General features: G+C 40.7%; 3 protein-coding genes across 3 annotated transcripts; 1 reads left to right on the forward strand and 2 right to left on the reverse strand.

The window, feature by feature from the left end:
• Positions 1-371: 371 nt before the first annotated feature.
• LOC121053909 (HMG-Y-related protein A-like) lies at positions 372-1,836 on the reverse strand. Its single transcript, XM_040522425.1, has 2 exons — positions 1,553-1,836; positions 372-1,417 (listed from the first exon to the last, which is right to left on the reverse strand). The coding sequence occupies exons 1-2, from the start codon at positions 1,622-1,624 to the stop codon at positions 812-814; spliced, it is 678 nt and encodes a 225-aa protein (XP_040378359.1). The 5' UTR covers positions 1,625-1,836; the 3' UTR covers positions 372-811.
• A 1,866-nt stretch (positions 1,837-3,702) lies between these two features.
• Positions 3,703-5,595, forward strand: LOC102712238 (DNA-directed RNA polymerase I subunit RPA12-like). The gene is made up of 5 exons (XM_040522376.1): positions 3,703-3,869; positions 3,940-3,980; positions 4,911-4,994; positions 5,071-5,127; positions 5,225-5,595. Exons 1-5 carry the CDS (start codon positions 3,752-3,754, stop codon positions 5,300-5,302), a joined length of 378 nt encoding a protein of 125 aa, XP_040378310.1. The 5' UTR covers positions 3,703-3,751; the 3' UTR covers positions 5,303-5,595.
• A 1,671-nt stretch (positions 5,596-7,266) lies between these two features.
• LOC102712515 (probable serine/threonine protein kinase IREH1) lies at positions 7,267-22,611 on the reverse strand. Its single transcript, XM_040521800.1, has 19 exons — positions 22,543-22,611; positions 20,885-21,779; positions 20,030-20,097; positions 19,732-19,917; positions 18,298-19,635; positions 17,528-17,700; positions 17,144-17,378; positions 14,267-14,359; positions 14,050-14,190; positions 13,885-13,977; positions 12,466-12,676; positions 12,279-12,364; positions 11,533-11,621; positions 10,282-10,333; positions 10,122-10,178; positions 9,865-10,038; positions 9,649-9,726; positions 7,944-8,109; positions 7,267-7,861 (listed from the first exon to the last, which is right to left on the reverse strand). Exons 1-18 carry the CDS (start codon positions 22,609-22,611, stop codon positions 8,026-8,028), a joined length of 4,122 nt encoding a protein of 1,373 aa, XP_040377734.1. The 3' UTR covers positions 7,267-7,861; positions 7,944-8,025.
• Between the last annotated feature and the right edge of the window lie 492 nt (positions 22,612-23,103).

A 23,103-nucleotide genomic window follows, 5' to 3' on the forward strand; every position in this document is an offset into this window, starting at 1 on the left:
AAGTCATCCCGCGCCCATCCCAAGCGATTATAGCAACTTCGGTACTGTTTTCGTCTGAAGTTTCTCCAGATTATCTGATTGTAGCAGATTGCGTTCAGGTTAAACGCTCCAACCATGGAGCATCAGCTGATCAGCACACTGTAATTACAGAAGAACAACACAGTTTTGTGGAACATAAGCAGATAGATTACCAGTATATGAAGGTAAGCAACGACATTGGAACATTTCATCAACAAAATTCAGGCCTCCTACGGAAGGTAGAAACTTTACAGGAATTAGTTCAATTCCCGTGAAAATCATCCTAAAGCAAGGCTCAAGCTCAAGCTCAAGCATGATAATAATGCAGCAAGAACACCATGAAGCAACAGAGATGCTGTGAGACCTTTGCTGTTCTTGCTTGAAATCAAACCACTAGTACATTACATGTCAACCGATCTGAACAGAAGCTAATGACTAAATGATCAATTGATCATACACTGAAAGGTAGCATCACGAACCCGAGCTGATCTTCCCAAATCGAAATGATCAACTAATTGCACTGCAATTTCCTGAGCGTGACAACAGATACATGATACACCGCCGGAGCAAACTGCTCCGGCGACCAAGACAGCATCAACACCACGAACTGACACACCATCTCCGGCGACTGACCGCCGCCGGCGTCATCCAGCACCTACACGCTCCTCCCTGAATTAGAACAACACGAACGGAGAAGAAAAAAGAACTCCACATCAAACAACAGCAGCAGCATAAACTTGAGTGAAATGTTAGCGCCCGCTTCCTCTTCGGCCTTGGGTTGAAGGCCGCCCTCTCACACGAAGCCGACCTCGGCGAACTGCGGACGCGGCTTCGCCGCCGCGCCCGGACGCGGTGGTGGCAGCACCATGCCGTCCGGGAGAGGGTTCTTGCGCGGGCGCCCTCGCGGGCGTGGGATCTTGGGTGGCGCGTGCGGGTCCCGCGGCTTGGGCGGGCGGCCTCGCCGGCGAGGCACGGCGGGGGCAGCGGCGGCGGCGGGTAACCCATCACCCGGCGCAACGACAGGGGCGGAGACGGCGGCGGGTAACCCTGGGTAGCCAGGGGAACGCACCTTAGGCGGCCGACCGCGACCTCGCTTAGGGGGAGGAGGCGGCGGCGACGGCGGCAAGTCGTCCTCTGACTCGTCGTCGGTGGGGAACTCCGCCGCCGCATCTGGCAGCACCGGCGGCAACGGCGGCGGCGGCCGAAGAGCGTACTTCCCTCCGGCGACGGCGACGAGCTCCCCCGCGGCCGACATCCGGGAGAGGTGCGCCGCGACAAGCGCGGGGTGCGACGGCGGGAGCCCGCCGGCGGCGCCGCGGGCCGCCTCGATGCGGCGCGCGATGGCGGCCTGGCTAGAGCCGTTCTCCTCCGCCAGCGACGCGATCGCCTCGACGATCATCTGCAGCAGGCAAGCAGGCAGACACACCAAGAACCGGTCAATTCCGGCGAGATCAGCCACAGATCTGGCCGCAAAAGCGGCCCACTCAGCTAGGGTTTAGACAGAGCGAGATAGAAAGAGAGAGGAAGCGCCTGCCTCGGGGTAGGAGGGGAGGACGAGGTCGGCGGCGCGGGGCGACTCGTCGCCCCTGGAAGTGGAAGTGGCCATCCCTGCCTCCCTCCCTCCCTGGCCTGGGTGGTGGCTGCCTGACTGCCTGGGTGGCGCTGTCTCCTTCCTCCGTTGCGCTGTGCGCGTGTGGGATTTGGGAGGTGGGAAAATTGGGGCCGCCGCGACGCGGATCTGAGCGGGGGAGAGCGAGCGGCCGCTGCCTGCGGGGGAATGGAATGCAAGTACAGTTTAGACAAGGAATCTGTCGGGTGGTACCGGGCCGGACGACCTCCCTCCCCGCCTCCCCGGTCCGGTCTGGTCTTTTACACCACCCGGTTTGCTGTTGCTGGTTTTCTGGGTCAGCTCACGGCCGTTTATTTTTTTTCAATAACATCGTATCAAAAATTAAGATTTTTTTTTAAAAAATTAATAAATTGTACGGTTACGGAGAACTCATAACACGCATCTTTTGAGCCTAATCAGTCCAAGATTAGCCACAAGTACTAAAGTAACCCCCGTGTACTATGACCGATTAATTAGACTCAAAAGATTTGTCTCGCGGTTTTCGTATGAGATATAAATTTTATTTTTTTATTCGTGTCAAAAACCACTTTTTATATTAAACGTTTGACGTGACACTCACAAATTTTCTTTTCACGGTCTAAACGCACCCGCGCAGCTGGTGATTAGTGCGTGCGTGGTTTGGCTAAGGCCATGTTTATTTTAGCTAGGGATTATTGTAATCTGGATTATTAAGTCAGATTACTGTAAGCTGGATTATTATAAGCTAAAGTAAAAACGAATGATAAATATGAATAATTATTTTAAAGTATAGTAGGGTAGTAGGTCTAAAGCTACCCAATAATTAAAAAAACATATTTGGATGAGCTTACTTCTAATAAGCTAAATTATAATAATCATAAGCTGAATCAAACTGGGCCTAAACCGCTCGGCGCTCGCTCGCATGGACGTGGTCTCGCGCTCGTCTGGTTTTCGTCGAAGTGCTAACGAGGGGGAAAGGGTTGGTCTCATCAGATGCACGCGACTTTGATGCGAGTTTCGCGGTCGTTTTCACGTGACTTGCGACGACGGTAAGCGATGGTGTTGCGTGGTGGCGACAGTTGATTGATCCTTTGTAATTTCGTTAAGGTGAATAGTTTTTAATCATCTGGATTAGTCGGTGCTGGTTTAGTGCCTTAAATTTGGTTTGATCCATGGATGTGTCGTAATTTGGAAATACTTTATGATTGAGTGTTTACAAACATATTTATTGCTTAAAATATGATTTAGTCAAACTTATAAAATTCCATTATAATTTCTTAGAAATATTAGTTTACATACAGTGATATCTCTAAAAAATACTATCGTAATATCATAAATTTATTTTAATAAAAAAATTTCAAAATTTTAAAAGTTTGACCAAATCTCATTATAAACTATAATAATTTTTTTTGATGGAATGGAGTATATTTTAGAATGGATAAAATACTATTAGGAAAAATAACTATAGCCATTGAAAATGATTACGGCAAGGGCAATTATGTCCTCTCCGGTTTAGAATGTCTTAGTACTACCTTCTGTTTTTCTACACATAGATGTAAGTTAATAGAAGCTGTGAGAAATGATGGTTAAAATAGGAAAGTATGTGAAAAAAATGGCTTAAGGTTTTGGTTGGTTGAGATGATGAGATAGGTATAGCATTATGGGATGTATTTAAATTATACTAGAAGTGTGGATATCTCGAGACGGGGAAGTAAGTTTTTTCATTTGCTCTTTCCAAATCTGTTTTGCGTATCTAAAAAAATACTTATACTTATATAAAGAAATGACCCATTTTCTCGACGTGATGGGAAAATCATTTTTCTTAGTTCCTGTACTAATCTAAATAAAATCGATTTATAATTATGAAAACAATATAACAATAAAATTAATCCACCTTTTTGTCCCTAATTCTGCACCGGGTCATGGCCCTCATGATGGCACATCAAACAGGACGCAATGTGCAACTGTTCAGTTCATCACTTCAGTGGGCCGCGTGAGAAAACAAAAGAGCTTGTAGGCCCGTAAGGCCCACCAACGAGCCCGGCCCAAAAGAAAAAACCCTAAAACACGCCGTCACCACCAGCCAAGCCACAGGAGAGAGCTGAGAAGGAGCACTCGCCGGCAGCGAGCGGCGGCGGCGGCGGCATGGCCTTCTGGCAGGCGCGCGACTTCCTGTTCTGCGGCGTGTGCGGCACCCTCCTCACCTTCGACTCCCTCCACTACGCGTCCTGCCCTCTCTGCGGCTTCAAGCGCAAGACCAAAGGTCCCCCCCCCCCTCTCTCTCTACAAGCTTTCGGTGTGTTCCTGCGGCTGATGCATCCTTGTCGATGCAGAGATCCAAGGGAAAGAGACACGGTACGCGGTCACTGGCGAGGTGCGGCCGACTGCTTTCTCTCTCTCTATGTAGCTCGCGCGTTCCCATGGATTTCTCCGCTTCCTCCTCCTACAGTCCAATGAAGTAAAACCTAAGAGCATCCCCAACAGCTCTTCTATTCCGCTGAACCGAACATCTATCGCATTTTTTATTTGTAGATGTCATCTATATCTATATCAGCAGAGAGAAACTCTATCTTTTCTCTCTCCATCCTCCAAAGAAATATGGAGGATGTCGATGATCTGCTGAAGTACAAACAGATATGAAGAATAAAACTATTTTAAATTATCATCTAAATAAAGATATGGATGATCAAATTTAGATGAACTGTTGAGGATGCTATGAGAGTAGTAAAACCTAAGAGATAACAGTAGTTTGGTTTACTTGAGAAGTGGAGTATATGGTTTATTCGGGGAAGCAACTCAATCTTGTAATCTTTTTCGTTTAGACAAAAGAATATCGTACTTCTATATCATATTTCATCGAGAGGGATTGACTTTGCGATTGCTGATTCTGCATTGCATTGTCTTGCTAACTTAAATTTTGAATTTCTCAACAAAAAAATTATCGCAATTATCCATGCCTGGGATAATGCCACCTGTTTTTTTTTTTTTCCTTTTTGTCCTGTGGTAATGGAACATTGTAAATCGCACACAATATCTTATAAGCAGGTATGCTATTTTCTATGGCATTTGTAGGTTAGTCTGATTGAGACATACTCCTATTAGATAGCAGTACAGCTATGCTTACCAAGTACATGGCACCTAACAGTATTTGCCAAATGAAAACTTTTAATTTTAGGGACCACTGATCCTGCCTTTTTAATGATATGCTCGGCTCTTGAATGCTAATCTTGTACAATACCAGATATTGAATTGGATTTTCATGGTATTTATATGTAGTTGACTTTGAACTGCATGCTGTTGACAGGATATTAGAAGGGACCTAAAACTTGATCCATTTGTGGTTCTTGAATCAACACTGAAGGATGAGACAGCTGTCAAAAGAGCTACAGTAAGTTTTTCATCAAAATGTAGTCCAATAGTATTTTGAATTTCTAAGCATATTAATAAGTCTTTTTCTCTATTAGATAAATAGATTATGCCCAGAATGCGGATATCATGAACTTGAATATTACACCAAGCAGGTCAGCTAATGATCTTTGAACATTTGATGGTCAATCAGTTCAAATTTCTGTTTTCTAGTTCTGACCCTTTATTACCATATGAAACGTGTAATTGCAGCTACGCTCAGCAGATGAAGGGCAAACTGTTTTCTTTGAGTGCCGAGACTGTCGTCATAAGTTCAATGAGAACCAGTAGTCACCTTAGTAAGAACAATTCTTCAATTCTGGTCTAAAAATGCTCGTGCTTTGACATGATATGTGATTTTGAAATTGTTGTGTTGCCTTAACATGTATTATGGATGCTGTTTAGCTGTGTAAAATCACAATCCTTTGTGTTTGCGCTGACTCCTTTTGGATTAGCCCTCCATTCCATCCCCGACCATGCTATTTTTCGGAGGTGCAAATAACCAAAGTATTTCTCCTTTCTAAAGATTAAAGAATATAACCTGAAGCTGCATTTTGGAGCTTACAGTACCCGTATAAACTCAATTACTGCCCTATAATCCTTTATGCCCTCGAATTCTGCCGTTTCGACATGCTCCATAAATCAACATGTTCAGCTACTGTAGCTCCCGGGAAAAGCACATCGTGAGAGCTTCTGTTGTTGGTCCAAATTATTTTCTGTCGGAGCTTTCACACTCTGATCAAGTTATCATTTTTAGGGATTAATTTTTTTAACTTAAGGAGAGGTTTTTGAACTTATCGGCACAAATTCGCATTACCTGGTGGTTTTGAGCCCGCGACGGCCCGACCTGTATCTGTATGTAGCTGGTTTGGTTCACGTTCTGGGTCGTGACGAGTATTTATATTAGCTATTTCATCCATCTTAAAATATAATAAAACAAGATTTAAATTTATTTCATAACACTATTTTTATTTTAAAATATGTCATTTTGTTTCGTTAAGACAGATGTTTGACCAAAGTTACTCCTTTAACATGAAAGTATAAAAGTTACATTAAAGTATAAAAATTAAAGTATAAAAATAAGAAAGTACTTTTGAGTACCAGTCTAATTATTAATTTCGTGTTATAAAAATTATATTCTAATAAAATAATTTTTAGTTCAACCCTTTCCTAACAAAATAAAATATTCTCTAGAGAGTACTACTCCGTCAACCTTTCCATATCGACCAATCAAAACCTTACCTCATTTAATTTCTTCAACTGATTTCTTGACTCAACCAATCATAATTATTTCTCATCTCAATCTTGATTTTTTTTCAAAAAAGAAAAAGTATAAATTGAACAATTTTAAGAATTCAGAAGGATTTTAAAATCCATTCGTTATTAGTTTTCGTCTTTAGTTACCTCAAATGCCAAAGTTTTTACAAGGTACTACCTCCATTAAAATACAAGTATTTTTAGATTATTTAGTAAACATTAAATTTGGATCAAAATATTTTCTTTTAATCAATTTAATGGTCAGAATTTAAATTGCTTAGATTTTCTTTCTACACATCTAATTGGATATGGAATTATTAAAATAATTAAAATCATGAAAGTTAGCGCACGAATGCTTATATCTTGTCGTGATATAAAATTTAAATCCTGGAACAGAGGTAGCAACCTAAACGATTACCTCTATACTTCTGTTATATCGTCAAAATTTTGGCACCAAGCCAAAACACCTAGAGAGAATCTGCTATATGCCACCGACCGACTTTGTTTTAGTTCAATGTTTGCCACCGATTTTGTTCAATTTTATAATATACCATTGTTGATTTTGTTCAATTTTATAATATACCATTGTTGATTTTGTTCAATTTTATAATATACCATTGTTTTTTACTTAAGTTCTATAATTTGCCATCACTGTCCACGTTAGCCTCTTGTTAGTACTGTTTATTTTGTTTTAACGAATGACTGAAACTCCTTAGGACAAAACTTTATTTTTTTTCTAAATGTTCTAAAATTTCATATTGTAAATATTATATTGTAAAACATCTAAAATTTGACTGAAAAGATAGAATTTGATATTTTGAATTTTTCTCCAAATTTTGAAAGTTTTTGATCCAAAGATATTTTGATCATTATAACAAAAACAAACAGTAGAGGATATCTGGACAGCAATGGTAGATCATAGAAGTTAAGAAAAATCGATGGCATATTATAGTACTGAGCAAAGTCACTGACAAAATTATTGAATTGGACTAGAGCCGGTTGTACAGAATGAATTTTCTTAAACACCTATGACAAACCTGTGGAGAATGGTCTGGAGAACAATGAAGCCTGTGGAGAATGGTCTGGAGGACAATGAAGGACATGCATAACTGCGTATTGCTAAAAATGGAAATTGGCCAAAGTTTTTAGTATTAGATTCACCATTCAACGAGGAAAAAAGAACTCAGGATCCATTGACCAACAGAGCAGGATACCTGCTCCCGAGAAAATTAGGGCACTGCTTTGACAGTTCTGGGTACAGGGAAACCTCCCAAGATGTCAGCTTTAGGAACTTTATTCCTAATCACATGCCACAATGAAAAATTGCTCAGACCATCTACATCTTCAAAGAGTTCTATCTGCATACAGTAACCTCGACCAAATATTGGTGGTACCCAAGGCCGATGAAGTGCGAAAAGTGAAAAGGAAAAAAAAAACAGCGCTCCTAGGTGACTCATCCCAATTTTTGGTCAAGGATGTCTCATCGATGGTGACACAGCAATTGTTTCAAAACAAGCAACATCAAAACTGTACTCAGCTCCGTGAGATGTAGGAACGACCTCAATAGGAACAGCCCATGCCTCGCACTTTCATCTGCAGCATTTGTAATAACCACAGGATTAAATCATGAAACAGAACGACAATTGACTGCACATCGAAGGACTCGCATACTTACATGTACAAGATCTACACCATGCGAGCACCTTGTAAATTGTCTGGTTACTTCAAGTGAATAAACTCTGATGTAACACAAACTGCTACGTTTCAGATTTTGTTGGGGGATCATCCTTCAATCCTTTGGAGAGTAAATCATAATTGATAGAGGCAAGTTGTGACAGATTCTGCAGCAAAAGAAGTTAGAACGGTGTGGAGAATATAGGCACAAAAGGGCTAAAAGTGTTAAACGGGGTGCAGAAGATAAATTTTTTTTTTTCTGCTTTTAAGGATTGATACCGTGTTTGAAACCTGACCATCACAAACATAACTAGAAAAAAGTGTATTTGCTTTGTTGGACCACTTAAATTAAGAACTTCGATTTGTCTTTGTGAATTAAGGATTTCTCATATGCCCACTCATTGTCTCATCTACCCACGTTAGTGAGTCTTTGATGAGATGAAATATTCAGTGGACACAAGCATCTAGGTGCTATTTTCCTATGAACAACGTACTGTTCACTCTCTGGCACAATTTTGCTACTCCCTCTTTCATATTATAATATGATGTTTTGGTCCTTAGATTTATCCATAGATAGATGTGTATGTTTGATGTGTGTTTAGATTTATTAGCATACATATAAATATAAAGACAGCTAGAACACCTTATAATATGAAATAGAGGTAATATATTCAAGAAGATCATCGAACTATATATATCTATACTCCTTTAAAATAGGGTAGTGACAATGCTAGTGAGTTTGCCACCATCACCTACTCCCATTGTAAAATTTGCAAATTAACCCTTGAACTTCTTAATATTAAGAAATGATCAAATCTAAATTGATAGCCACATACAAAATCAAATTAAGGTGACTATTCCCTAGAAAAAAATATGGGTAACGCATTTCACAAAAAGAATATATCTTTATTTATTTTAGGCAGTACTATAATACATTTGATTTTATCCATAACAAAGCACGGGCATTCAACTAGTTTTACATGACATGTGCTTCTGAGCGTAAACGTTGACTATTACTGATTATTTTGGGTTATACCAATAACATCAATTTTCTAGCAATGTGATTGCTCAGTAATGCAAATATTGATGACTTGGCCGTGAGGAGATATAAAAGGGAAATGTGAAGAGCTGCCAATAAACTTTTGCATACATAAGAGAAGGACATGAATAACACAATCACTTTAAAGAATAGGCTGGGTTTCATGATAATCCCTTTGATCATATTAAGAAGAGTAAATTGCAGATAACTACAACTTTTTTTTATTAAAATTAGCAGTTTGTTGCAACTTTAGCTAGACATTTCAGAAAACTGTAACACTAGTGTTTGATTTTATTATTGTTTGAAAAGTTTTGGGCTAATATGTCATACATACATGCTGGTGTAAGTTGGCCCCGTATGTCATACACAAAGATGGGGTAAAGTTGCAGTTTTATGACAATCGTTTATTATTATTTGAGTTTTGTGAAATATCAATTTAAAGTTGTAGTGAAGTGATAGTTTTGACAAAATAATTGTGGTTTTCTAAAATTTTTACTCTATTAAGAACATGAATGAAAATGAATGGCCTGTCAAGCTGTAGGCCTTTGAATGGAAAGTTGAAAAGAAAAAAAACAGGTTATCCACCATGGCAACTCCATCATGCATATCGACAAGCTTCAATTATTACAAGGATATGAATAAATGATCTGTGAAATTGTAGGATTACCTTGAACGAGAAATTGCTGAAAGAATAGTTAACGTTTGAACCAGATTCAATCTCGGTGAAGCCACTAGACTCATCCCCCTATTTGCACAATTACATAATCATTTAGCGAAGTGACCGAAGAATTAAAAGGAAGACATACTAATTGTGTTTTTCTTCCCTCCCTATAACTACTATGGAACATGATTTTTGTCAAGTAACACAACAAATGATTCATACCATATCATCTTGGTGATTGCTCACACAGCTACTGCTGCCACTAAGGCTTCCGTTATCACTGGAATCCTCAAATTCGTATGCTTCGTATATGTTTTCATCTGATGGATTCCAAGAATAACGACTGGTAAAGTAGCTCGTGTCAAATGCACTATCTGAAGAGGGGACAAAGGCAGCCTGCACATGATTCTGTGTTATCCCTGGTATATCTTTACAATGGAGATGTAATTCGTGTTTCATGAATAAATAGTAAATCCCACCTTCTGCCTAGCAAGGGTATCCCAGCTAATGTCTTTAAAAAATTGATGCTGCTTAACCTGAAGGGAGTAGAATTGTCAGCATCAATCGTGTCTGTATCATAAGAAGTTTGAATAATGCATACCACAGATGAAGGTTTCTAACACCTTCAAAAGTCAATACCTCAGAGGCGCCATTTGCACCTAACCGTTGGTGAGGATCTTCCGTCAATAGTCTGCATGAAGTAGTCGTAGAATCATATTAGAGATATGAAAACCATAACCACAATAAACTTGGCAAAACGATTTTGAAATTAAGCATGGATAGGGAGCTTTGTAATAATATGCCTAAATCATGTGTGTAAATAATCCAAAATACAAATCGTAGTACACAGTTATACCTTCGAGCAAACAGGAAGCAGATATTATAAACCACAGAACAAAACTGAACTTATATAATAATATAATATAGCAGTGTGCTACTGTGAACCTAAAGGCTGAAACCGGATAAAAAAAAGATAGGGACTTGCGTAAGACTCTCAAATAATATAGCGCATGTCATAAAATGTAATACCATTGTAGAGCAGAAGTCGCCCTGCCTACTTTGACCTGAAATATACAGGTTGTTTGGTTGATGGCTAAATTTGCCAAACCTCATCTTAGGAAAAATGTGGCTTGCCACAATAAGTGTGACCAGCAAAATGATAGCCACACCTAGGGGTGGTAGTGGGTCCTACTTTTTTTTTTCCTACAAAATTTAAGGGTTGGGTCCAAAATGAGTTAGGCCAAAATTTTATAGATTTTAAGCTAAAGTTTTAAGGGTTAAGTAGGGTTATGAAAGAACCGAAGGGCCTTGACCCATTGCCACACCTTAGGCAAGCTTAGCTAGGAAACTGTGTCATTGACATGTGGGGTCACAAAGGTTGAAATGCGTGGTCAGCCATAACTGTGGCATGAACCAAACAACTAACTAAGAATGTGTGGCATGCCTAAAGTTTGGCTTGGCAATTGGAGGCATGCAACCAAACAGCCCTAATTGATCCAAACAGTCATGTGTAATTTGGAACCTGCATAATACAATTAACATTATGATGTTCGCTACCAGAAAAATGATCTGGAGCAACTTACATGGTAATTTATAGTAAAAATAAGGGAGCTCATGCTTCAGTTTTTATTGGTAGTGATAACTAATTCCTTATCGGTTTTAGCACAGAAATCACATAGTTGTCATTGGGGATAATACAAAGAAGAATGTAGTATAAACATGAACTTTATTACATAATTGGACCATTGACCCTCAGTGCCATAAAATCTATGACGATCTAGCACAATCATATATCATATTAAAACTTGGAAACAAGAAATAGTAACATACAATCCTGTAAAACCAAAACATGAATTACTGCCTTCTTAAAATCTTTGCAGCATTTCTTACTTGCTAATTAGATCCCGAGCTTCAGAACTCATCTCTCCTGGGACATGTGGCCAAGGTATTTCGCGATTCAGAATATTGTCAAAAATAGTCTACACCAAGTACAACAAGAATGTCAAGTCATCTCAGTTTCATATACTCCCTCCGTTTAATAATATAAGATGTTTTGGCCCTACCTTAAATCATCCATGGATCAATGTATAAGTTTTTATATATGTGTCCGGACTTATTAGCATCCATATGAATCTACATAAGGCTATAACATCTTATAATATTAAACAAAGGTAATAGCAAAAACCAAAATTGAGTTATAGCAAATATCTTATAGTCTGATACTCTGATCATGAAAGGTCCTCCTATAACCAACATTTTGTATTAAATGAATGAAAGCCATGTAGTATTTTCTAGCAGACCTAGTTAATCCCTGGCTGACTTTTCTCCCTCCTCTCTTTATGGGGTTGTGCGCCTGTGTCGTAACACTTCATTTGTGTTACAGTGATAGCCTTATGCTATGGGCATGTTGAAAGTTACAGAAAGACTAACAAAAAGCCTTGGCATTATAGAAAATTCACATGACTGCACAAAATCAACCTACCAAAATATCCGCACAACAACAGAGGCAAACAGTCTACTTCTGACTTATTACTGCAAAGTATCTATGCACATAAAGTCTTGCGTGCTTAAGTAAAGAACTTTATTTAACATCACATGAATGGCAGAGAACTATTTGATAAATGAAAGTATGAAACCTGGGGGTGTTCTGCATTGAATGGAGGTATTCCAACAATTAGCTCAAAAAGTATAACACCTACAGACCACCAATCAGCACTAGTACCTGAGAAGATAATATACAGAACATATTAGTTATTAACCAACAGTGAGTCAAAATGAGGGGAAAATGCAGAGGTTAAAAGAAAACTAAGTTGGGTATTTTACCATGTCCTGTCCCCAAAAGGATCTCTGGTGCTAAATAATCTGGGGTTCCAACAGCAGAGCGCTTTTGTCTGCGTGCTCGATGATCCATTTGCTCAAATTCACTCATCTGAGGTTCGTCATCTCCATACAATGAAGACCCGCTAACAGCAGGACCAGACAGATCATCTGTGCTATTGATCAGACCAACCTTGGACAACCCAAAATCTGTCAACTGGAGACAAATTAAGATTGATAAGCATATTTGAGAAGGAACCAAAACAATATTTTTCATGTACATAATATTGTCGCTATAAGAATTGCAGGCTAAATGAAATGAGAACTAAGAATCTGCGTAGCATCATCATCAATTCATTAAGATATAGATTCACTCAATTAAAATATGGATTCACCCAATTAGAGATGACCTTACGGAGCTAAGATCAGCATATATTTGACTTGTGTGGCAACCAAAATGTCGCAGATTATCAAAGTTTCTAGGCATTGCCTAATGCAACACAAGTTTTAAACCTCGCTCCAAAACAAAGGTTATGTTGGCATTTCAAGTTCTCTAATCATGCATCACGAGATCCAAAATTGATTCTCCTCGGAGGTGTCTGTAGGACAGGTGTTTATTTGTCTCACCAGAGCATGCCACTGTGACAGATGGTATGAACTGCTGTTTCATTCTCTCTTTTGGTTGCTTTAACTAAAAATAGTGATATATCTTCCAGTAATCAGACAAGAGAAAAGAGCTTACCTTTAAGAGGCATGTGAATGAATGTTAGTTTATCATGTACTACCTCTGTTTCATAATGTAAGACTTTCTAGTATTGCCTAGATTCATATGGATGCTAATAAATTTACACACACACACATATATATATATGAGTGAAGTGCACCAGCAGTCCCTAAACTTATATGCATGTGTCATCTAGGTCCCTAAACTCTCAAAATGCATTTTTGGGTCCCCGAACTTGTCCGGGATGTCATATAGGTCCAAACGAGTCCAACCCGCTCCATCCGCTGACGTGGCATGCCACGGTGGCACCTACATGTTGGTGGTGCCACGTGGGTCCCACGTGTCAGTTTCTCCCTCTCCTCCTTATTCTTTTCTCTCCCTTCTCGTAGGCGCCACCGTGGCATGCCACGTCAGCGGATAGAGCGGGTCGGAGCTCGTTTGGACCTATATGACACCCCTGGACAAGTTCGGGGACCCAAAAATACATTTTAAGAGTTTAGGGACCTAGATGACACATGCATACAAATTTAGGGACCACTGGTGCACTTCACTCTATATATATAAACAATATACATTGGTATATAGATGAATCATTGTATAGCCAAAACTTCTTACAATATGAAATGGAGGGAATATGTAACATCAAACATAAAACAAGAAAAATGGAAGAAAGATTAACAACCATGCACACACGTAAGTACCTTTATGTGCCCGTCATGCGCTATCAATAAGTTGTCAGGTTTTAGATCTCTATGAACTATATGCATGGAGTGCAAATATTCCAAAGCTAGCACCTGCAGGATAAAGTGACTATTAGACAGAGTAGAAATGAGATGGGTAGACAGAAATTGTTAGAAGAGACTTACAACTTCTGCAAGGTATATGCGAGCAACATCTTCATCCAAACACCCTAAATTTCTCAGTAAAGAATACAGGTCCCCTCCATTTAGGTACTCCATGACTAGATACAAATTTTCCCGGGAGGTAAAGGAATAGAAGAAACGAACCTTAAAAAAAAACATAACCATTTTCAGGATCATATAACTTTCAAAAAATAAGAGTTGCATTTGTAAGTTCCCTCACCACAAAAGGATTCCTCACTGTAATCAAGATATCACGTTCAGCCAATATACTCTCAACAGCATTTTTTCGAATCATATCTGCCTTCCTTAGTACCTGCTTGAAAAGTACGCAATTGCTGTTAGACCATACTACTGCGTCCCAAAAAAAGAGCATTTCTGAGTTTTCTAGGTTTGACGTTTGACCATCCGTCTTATTTGAAAAATTTATGAAAAAGTTAAAAAAAATTTAGTCACACGTAAAGTACTAGTTATGTTTTATCATGTGATAACAATTAAAATATTAATCTTAAAAAAATTCAAATAAGATGAAGAGACAAAAATTCTATAGAAAAACTTAGAAATTCGTTTATTTTGGGACGGAGGTTGTAATTTTTTAGGTAATGGACATTTCATCAACTAAATGAAAGCATCCAGCCTCTGCAAATAGTGCACTTAGCCAAACACCACGACACAGACAAAAGAAAACAAAGAGCGGTACAGGAGCTTTTTTCTATTACATCTTGACTTTAACAACTCAGTAGTTACATCTAAGATGGTTACACTAACCACTCCATGCTGTTAAACCACCCCCTTCTCTCTCCAAAACAATGGGAGTTTAGCAGTCAAACTAGCCCCTGACTACTGCTTGACACCTTAGAGCTATCATGCTGGGCAGGTGTCGCATGGTCAGCAAGACATAACCAAATTATTACCAATTTATCATTCTTCTATTTTTGAGCAGACTATTTATCATTCGTGGGAACTGAAGTCTCTTCAATATAAAAGCTATGATGGTAAAGTTGTCACAGCTAGTAGAGCACAAATATCACGACAGACTGCTCCACTGTCATGTTTGATCCAATTTTTGTTAGTAAGCTACTATGACTCTAAGGATGCAGGTAAATCTACACCATGGTCTAGAAAGTACGGTAACAGTATAATGATTTAACAGGAGCAACTAGAGTGTGATCCCACAGGAACCAGCTCCAAATTAGTCATTGTTTAAAGAAAACAGTTCATATAATGTTAACTTGCCCTGTAATTACACCGTTGTTACTTATCTAACAAAAGGCAGATACGATTTTAAACAAAAATAAGGGAGACCGAAGTAGTGAAATTGAATCCATTCTAGAGTAAGTGATATAATTCATGGGCAGTTCGTTGCTGCCGTCTGTCAAAACATGGAGCAGGTGTTCAAAGAGTGTTTTACCGGGCAACAAGGGTCATGATCTAGGCCGTGTTCGGTAAGTGGGGAAGATAAGTTAACTTACCCGGCATAGAAAACGTAGTAATAGATTAGTACATGATTAATTAATTATTAATTATTAAAAATATAAAATAGATTAATATGATTTTTTAAAACAACTTTCCTATAGAGAACTTTTGCAAAAAATACACCATTTAGCAGAGCATGCGCGCAAAAAACGAGGGGGTTAAGTTAACGCCAACAGCGAACGCAGCCCTAGTCTACGTATTGATGATCCTTAGCACTTCCTAAAGCTCTGGTTTTAACTTTTAAAACTTTTGTGCGTGCGAGTTTGACTGTGCATCTTAGCTATGCAAAGGCCAGGAGTGATCTCAATGTGGTTATATCGCCATGATGTAATTGACTAAGTTCAATAAAAGCTTCCATTATCTAAAAAAGGTGGTATAATTCATATCATCGAGTACATCTATCAATTACCAAATGAAAAGGAATGTTTATGCATGAAACAATCAATGGAGCAAGTCGTACAGCAAAGTTTATGTATTATGGTTATGGGTAGCGCAACCTTAGAACTTAAGGATAACTAGTGCTTGGTACCAGTAGAGGGGAGAAATCATACCATCAGAAAATTACAGTACAGTTCTTGCATGTGTGACTATGTGCCCACATAATGTTTTATCTATACTCCTCTTAAAAGTAGTGGTGGTGGTGAGTGGTGAATCTACCACCCACCCCACCACAAACTCCCTATTTATTTGAAAGGAAAAATTACTGAGGAACCCACATGTCAATCACCCCCACCAACTCTATTTTTTGTGGGAAGAAAAAAGGGATGTGGAATTAATGGGTCCACATGTAAGTAACAAATATTTGCAGGAATTAAGAGGTGATATATGCAGAAATAATGTTATAGCATTCTAATGATACTTTTTTTTAATAAAATCCTGTTGCAACGCAGGAGCAATATGCTAGTATTAGAAAATAATTCAGCTGCTAACAAAATGGCAGATGTCAAAAACAAAGAGGTGTAAAAAATAGTACAGTGTCAAGACAACTAAGAATAAGTCCACATCTCTTTTTATTTAGTCAACTAGCCAACTAGGAGCATATAAAGAAGCACAGATGAGAAAAACATTATACATTTCTCTAATCTCCCACTGAACATTGAAGTCCCAATAAGTATTTCCTTTCTTTAGGTAAATAAGCATGCAAATGATTTCAATTCAATTATTTGACCATGTCATGTTGATTGCAAGTGGATCTTGATCTTAAATTATGAATGCATTCTAGCTAGTGGTTCTCATAGGAAAGTGTGGTTCTGAAATGTATGCATACATGCACAAAACCTCAAGGCTTTTTTCTAGACTATCATTGCAAACTTGCAATCTATTGCACTATGGTGGGATTATCAACTGAAACAAAACTACAGCCGAGTATCAACAAGAACAAATATTATTGAGAGTGCTTTATTGAATTGTGGAGAGCAAAGACTGAAAATCTATAAGTACTTACATCAAAAACAATTTCGTTTTCCTTTTTTTTGCATGGAAAAGTTCTGGTTTACATCTCTGACAGATAATTAGATAGATAGCAATAAATTTTAGTTTTTGGTCACCAGTGTCTACACCTTTACAGGTACAACCAAGGACACATGTCTGGGAACATAAGGAACAAATATATGCCAGCAAATACCTTTATAGCAAAGAGGTCTCCTGTAGTTCTTTTCTTGGCCAAGAAAACACGTCCAAATGCTCCGCGGCTGATAGGTTTAATAATTTCGAAGTCATCAATCGATGTACGGTCCTTGACTGGGTGAACAGGACTAGCTCGTAAGCTACGCACAACATCATCTTCTTCATCCATCACAGTACTTGCTGAATCAACTTTGTCCATATCAACCGAATCACAAAGCAGTAGGTACTTCTCCCTAAAAAATTAAACAAATGTTAAGAGAAATTACAAAATGGAAATAACATAACTGCTAAAGCAACCTTCAAAAATTATTTTCATATGCTGTTATTGAGTAATAATGTCAACTACAAAAGGTCACTTGCGCACAGAAATCAGGAGACTGACCGGTGGAGTTTCTCTATACGCGTGCCAAATGTTTGTACTGTGAGAGCCTCATGCTTCCTACGATTCACAATTTCTTGCAGATCTTCTATGCAGGTAACCAAATGTGTGAGTGCCCTTTCTTCATCTCCAGGAGTATTTGCAATGCATCGTGCAATATCAGCAAGTTCAGCAATCTGCACAGATTGACGGACACTGTTAATCAGCACGCGTTGCATTATATTGTAAAATCACTTATATCAGCAGGTCACGCACAGCGATCCTAGATAGTTACGAGGAAAACACCACCCTGAGGATGACTGCTTTGATGGTTGAAGGGGGGAGTCCTTTTGTAAAGGGAAGTAAACATGAGAAATGAATTTCTTAACCTTTCTTCTTAATTCTTAGAAGAAAACAAATCCCCCTTGAGGTCCCAAATTGTGCAGATAAGACATAAAATCAACACTATGAAGCATACTTGATAACAAAGCAAGCAAATCAATTAACAGCATTTCTAATGATATCTAATGTGTGGCTGTGGCCTGGGGCAGCTGAGCCCACAATCATACATGCACATTTGTTCCAGCCACCAGCCATCATAATGTACATATAACACAGTGGCTGATTGGAACAATATAAATATATTCTGCACAAATACAAACTAAATTTTCATACACAAAATATTTTATCATGGTCTAGGGTATAAACATAAACACTGATTGTTTTTCTATAGTTTGATAATATAGCAAAATGATCAGCATGTAATGTATGTGCATGTGACTGAGAGAGCTTACCTGAGGAAGATCATCACTCTCATTAATTGCACTTCGGCCAGCTAAAAGCATGTCTATATGATTTGACCTTGGAGTTGTTAGTGGAGATCTAGGGGTCATACTTCCTGCTGATGATGTGGCCATTCCATGATCAGATTTTGGCCCAAAACGAGTCTTACATGTCATTGAAGGAAGATTTTTTATGTCATCCAGTGAAATAGTGCTATCAACCTCCTGGAGGCAATCAAGCATATCAGTGGAGCCTCTTCTAGACCAATCAGAAAGCTTTGGAGATGGACCATCAGATTCTTCATTGATGCTTGAATTTGAAACTTTTGCAATATCAGGACTGCCAACAGCATTTGGAAGGTCTTTCTGTGTGTAAGACTCTACCAACTTTTCCAGTGCTTCAGCAACTCTGATTAGACGCTCATCAACACTTACACCTTTTTGGTCACACCTGTCAGCACTTGCGCATATTGCTGAGTGATTTTCTACATAATGAGTAGGGACATATTCTTCACATATGCGACACATAATTGAACCCTCTTCAGAAATATTTGGCTGGTCAGACCAGTGACCCCACGAAGTTTTGTGTTGATGCTTGGGCGGAAGAGATTGATGTGATGTAGATTCTACTGGACTGTTTAATTCCACACGGCTACTAACTGCAGGGGGTGTATCTGTTTTCTTATTAGGTGATTCCTCTTTGATAGGGGTAGGGTCTTTGGGGGGTTTTGCAACAGGTGACGGTAAAGGTCTCCAGGAAGAAAAACGCTCCCTGGTTGGAGAGACAGCCTCTTTCTTAGCATCTGTATCAAGTGGAGAAAGAAGCTTAACAGGCTTTATCTCCTGGCTTCTTTTCCATTTTAAATTATGCTGCTCTTGACTGTATGATTTTCTTACATCACTTTTACTGCTTCTGGTTGTAGTGTCATCTGCACCAGGTTGAGGCAATATCTGCCTATCAGCAGACTGTATGATTTTATCACGTTGATCCATAACAACTTCATCCTCTGCAAAGCCACTCTCCTTGTGAAATTGAAGCAATCTTGTACATCTCGTAAGGATAAAAAGCATCCGAGTGTACAGTTTCTTCAGCACACCCATTGGGAGCTCCTGACGATGATCATCTAAATCTTGCACTATGCCTTCACACTGAAGCCAAAATTCCCCCGGTGTCATTACACAGCAGCTACGTGCAAGTATTAGCAAATCTTCCAAAGTTTCCTTCCACTCAGGATGGGAATCTGCGTACTTTTCCATCACACCGACCAAGTCTCCCGCAAATACTGCCAAATCTGAATTTACCTCTTCCTTTGCTTTCTCAAATCTCACCTGAATAACTTTTAACACTTCCTGTGTTGATGACAGAAGACAAGATTATTTCTGCTCAATGAATAATAATATGAAGGATACTAATCACTATCCACGAAGGCCATGAATTGAGAATACCTTCAAGTTATAAATGCCCCGAGGTTTCCAGAAAGGGAACGGTCGGACCCCCTTGGAGTTCAACTCATGTGAAAAACTTTTTATATCTGCAGGGACTCTCTTCCTTGGAGCACTGGTAGCTTGCATGATGGCCTTAAAGCGTGGAGATTCTGATTCCTTTGGCGTTTCACAGGGATCATATGCACACTGTGGATTAAGATGTCAGTACAGATATGACATTTAAGAAAAGAGCAAAAACTGATTTCGTCATCATTTGCTTAATCTGAATTGTGAAATGGTCATGTAGAAGCAGCAGTACCACATTATCTGGTATGTGAGTTGGAGTCCTCAAATCTCCAGAATGGTTCCGCAATGCATTCGGTTTGACTGTGTATGAGATAGATTGGGCATGCACATATCAGATTCTCAATTTACAAAAGAAGCATTTGATTCTAATTTATAGAAATATTATACAGTTGTTCGGCTATAGTTACCAAGGCACATTGAATAAAGTTGAATGTGCTACGGGCGGCTAAAAAAAGGCTGTTTCATATGAGAGGAGCAGTAACATAAAATGCTAGAAGCACATATTATAGAATAAGTATTAAAGTGCAACTGTGAGTACTCTACCACAAGTCAAATGAGCACCTCACTCAAGTCATATATACAATGAGCTGTGTATACAGAAATTAGCAGGTGCATACAATTAGATTGTTTTCAATCACGAGCTCATAAAGAATAACTTATGATCAACTGCTAAAATAAGCAAGCAATGACTAACTTTGAATACATTGTCTACACCTTGCTAATTTTCCAGGTCCTCCTTACTTAAATGGTAAGAATCAGCCTTCCTGTAGCATCGGTTGTTCAAGTTTAGTGTCTAGTCATCTAGATACCATGTAGCAAAATGAAAATCATGAGAGCTAATCTCCTGATAACTCAGCACATCTAAGGTCAAATTATTATGTCTTTACTGGTTTTAAAAACTACAGTCGACTCAGTAAGCTCCAAAGGGAGCTTGAATTGAGTTGCTTAAGGTTTATCTCCCCTTCACTGCCAATGCAAGAGAGATCAGCACTGCGAAGCTAATCCCTAGCTTCCAAAAATCAGTAGCCAGCTTGCATGATCATGATGCAAAAAACTATAAACAAGTTTACATCAACAGGATGTTAACCTTTTGCAGAGCTCTTCCCTTCCATGTTCGTTGTTGCGGCACCCCGCACTGGATGCTCGGCCGCTTTCCCTTTCCCCCGGCTACTACTAATCGAATCTGCCCATGAGCTTCCAGCCTTCCTCCCGCCGCCGCCAGCCGAAGCAGCCGACGGGTCCGCCTGTGCCTGCCCACGCGATAGATTACTATTCCCGAGTGAGGCGGCGATGCGGTGCCCCTCCTGCGGCAGAGGCCCGGATCTCGTCTTGATCCGGTTGAGCCCCAGCGAGGACGCCAGGATCGGCGAAAGCGCCGCCGCCGACGCCCCGCCCGCGCCCCCATCCCTAAGCTGCGCCGCGGCGGCCTTCCTCCCATCCGCCGACGGGCTCGACGAGGCCGAGGCCGACGCCCCCGCCCCGCCCTTCGACCCAGCCGCCGCGGACCCGGACGCGGAGCCGAACAGCTTGTCGCGCCTCCTGGGGGTCTCCGATTTGGGCTTCTTCTTGTCGGATCTGGACGACGACGCCGGCGACCCCGCCGCCGCGGTCGCCGGCGCGGACGTGGGCGTCCTCGGGCTGTTGCTCCCGTCTGTCGGACTCGACGACTCCGACGACTTGTGCCGCGACGAGAAGAACCTTCCCTTGAACACCATCTCCTCCCTCCCCTCCCTCTCCTCTTCCCCGCCCTCCGCCGGGGAGGCGTTCTGTCGAACAGGTGGTGGGGGCGGCCGAGCGAGCAAGCGATACTGCGCGAGTCCACACGAGAGCGAGAGAGAGAGAAGAGAGCGCGTGCTAGTAGGGACACGGCCGAAGCCGCAGCGGATGTAGTGGAAGCGGAGGGCTCGACTCGCGCGGCGCGTGCTCGCCTTGCGGCTCACGGCTCGGGTCGGTTTGGCCGCCAGTGAGAGACCGCGGCTTGACTGAGAAGTGGGGTCACGGGCTGCAGCTACAGTGAGACCGATGCTCACTGGTCAGCGAGGGGTGCGGGGGGTGGGCCGGGCGGTGGGGAGGGTTCGTTGCAACGGCAGCCGGTCGCGTGGCGTGGCCCAAGGTTGGACGGGGACGGCGATTTTTTGCTGTTTTTCAGCATCGAGATGCCGGTAGCCTGCTGCTAGTTCCAGTCTGTTCACTGGTGGTGGTGCCGCTGCTGCAGCTAGGCCCCGGGTCTGTGGGGGGTCAAAGATTCTCGGTGCATGGTTTGAAAATGAATATATGGGAAGAGAATTTCTCTGTTTTTATTTTTTTAATCTGTTGTGACTTTATGGCACGAACATAAAAATATATATGCAACTATGAAAAAGTCAGTCGCACATATACATAAAAAGTCCAAGTAGAGAATGTTCAAGATGCCTCGGCTTTCTATATCTCATTAACCTATCTCATTAACCTTGAGTTCAACAGGGTAGGGGTACGGGCTTTTATAGCCTCGGAAAACCCCTTGTACAATGACCCAAATACCCCTGGGTAGTTACTAATAGAGACTAAGGGTACAAGGGTAAACTAAGTAGCTTCTTGGGGACCACCACACCAGCTGTCTTCCGCACTCGAGTGCACTTGAGAGATGGTCCCCAGGTATCTTGACTAGAATATCCCTCGGAGTCGTGACGGGCAAGCTTTCGTATTCTGACCTGGTTCGAATCGTCGAGGGGGTGCCAATAGCGCCTAAGTGTTTTACTCGAATACCAAGGTATCTTGGCCAAACATGCCATAGGAGGCATGATACTCGAATACCAAGGCATCTTGGCCGAACATGCCACCGGAGGCATGATACTCGAATACCAAGGCACCTCGACCGAACATGCCACTTTGAGGCTCGCTTTGGGGCGAATAGGATGGAAAGGAGGGGCCGGTACCAACAAGCCCCTCACGGGTGAGGTTGAAAACTCGCTTCGGCTGAACACGTGTTCCTTCGAGAATGTCGGGCTCGCCTTTCCCCTATTCGGCCGAAACGAGCCTCAAGTGGCATGCTTGGACCGAAAAGGTCGATGCAGATATTATGTTCATTATTACTTTACATATATATATATTTATTATTTTTTATATATTTTTTATTTACTTTATATTTTTCATTATTATTATTTATTATTATTATTAATATATATATATTAATTATTATTATTATTATTTTACCACTCCTCGGTAATCGAACCGTCGCATTCTCTCACCGGGTCCTCTATAAAAGGAGGGGGGTGCCCCTCTGAGGATTCTTACTCTCCCCTTGCACGTTCTTTGACTTCGCCGTTC

The sequence above is a fragment of the Oryza brachyantha genome, chromosome 3 (genome assembly GCF_000231095.2).
Source record: "Oryza brachyantha chromosome 3, ObraRS2, whole genome shotgun sequence".
Classification (NCBI taxonomy): domain Eukaryota; kingdom Viridiplantae; phylum Streptophyta; class Magnoliopsida; order Poales; family Poaceae; genus Oryza; species Oryza brachyantha.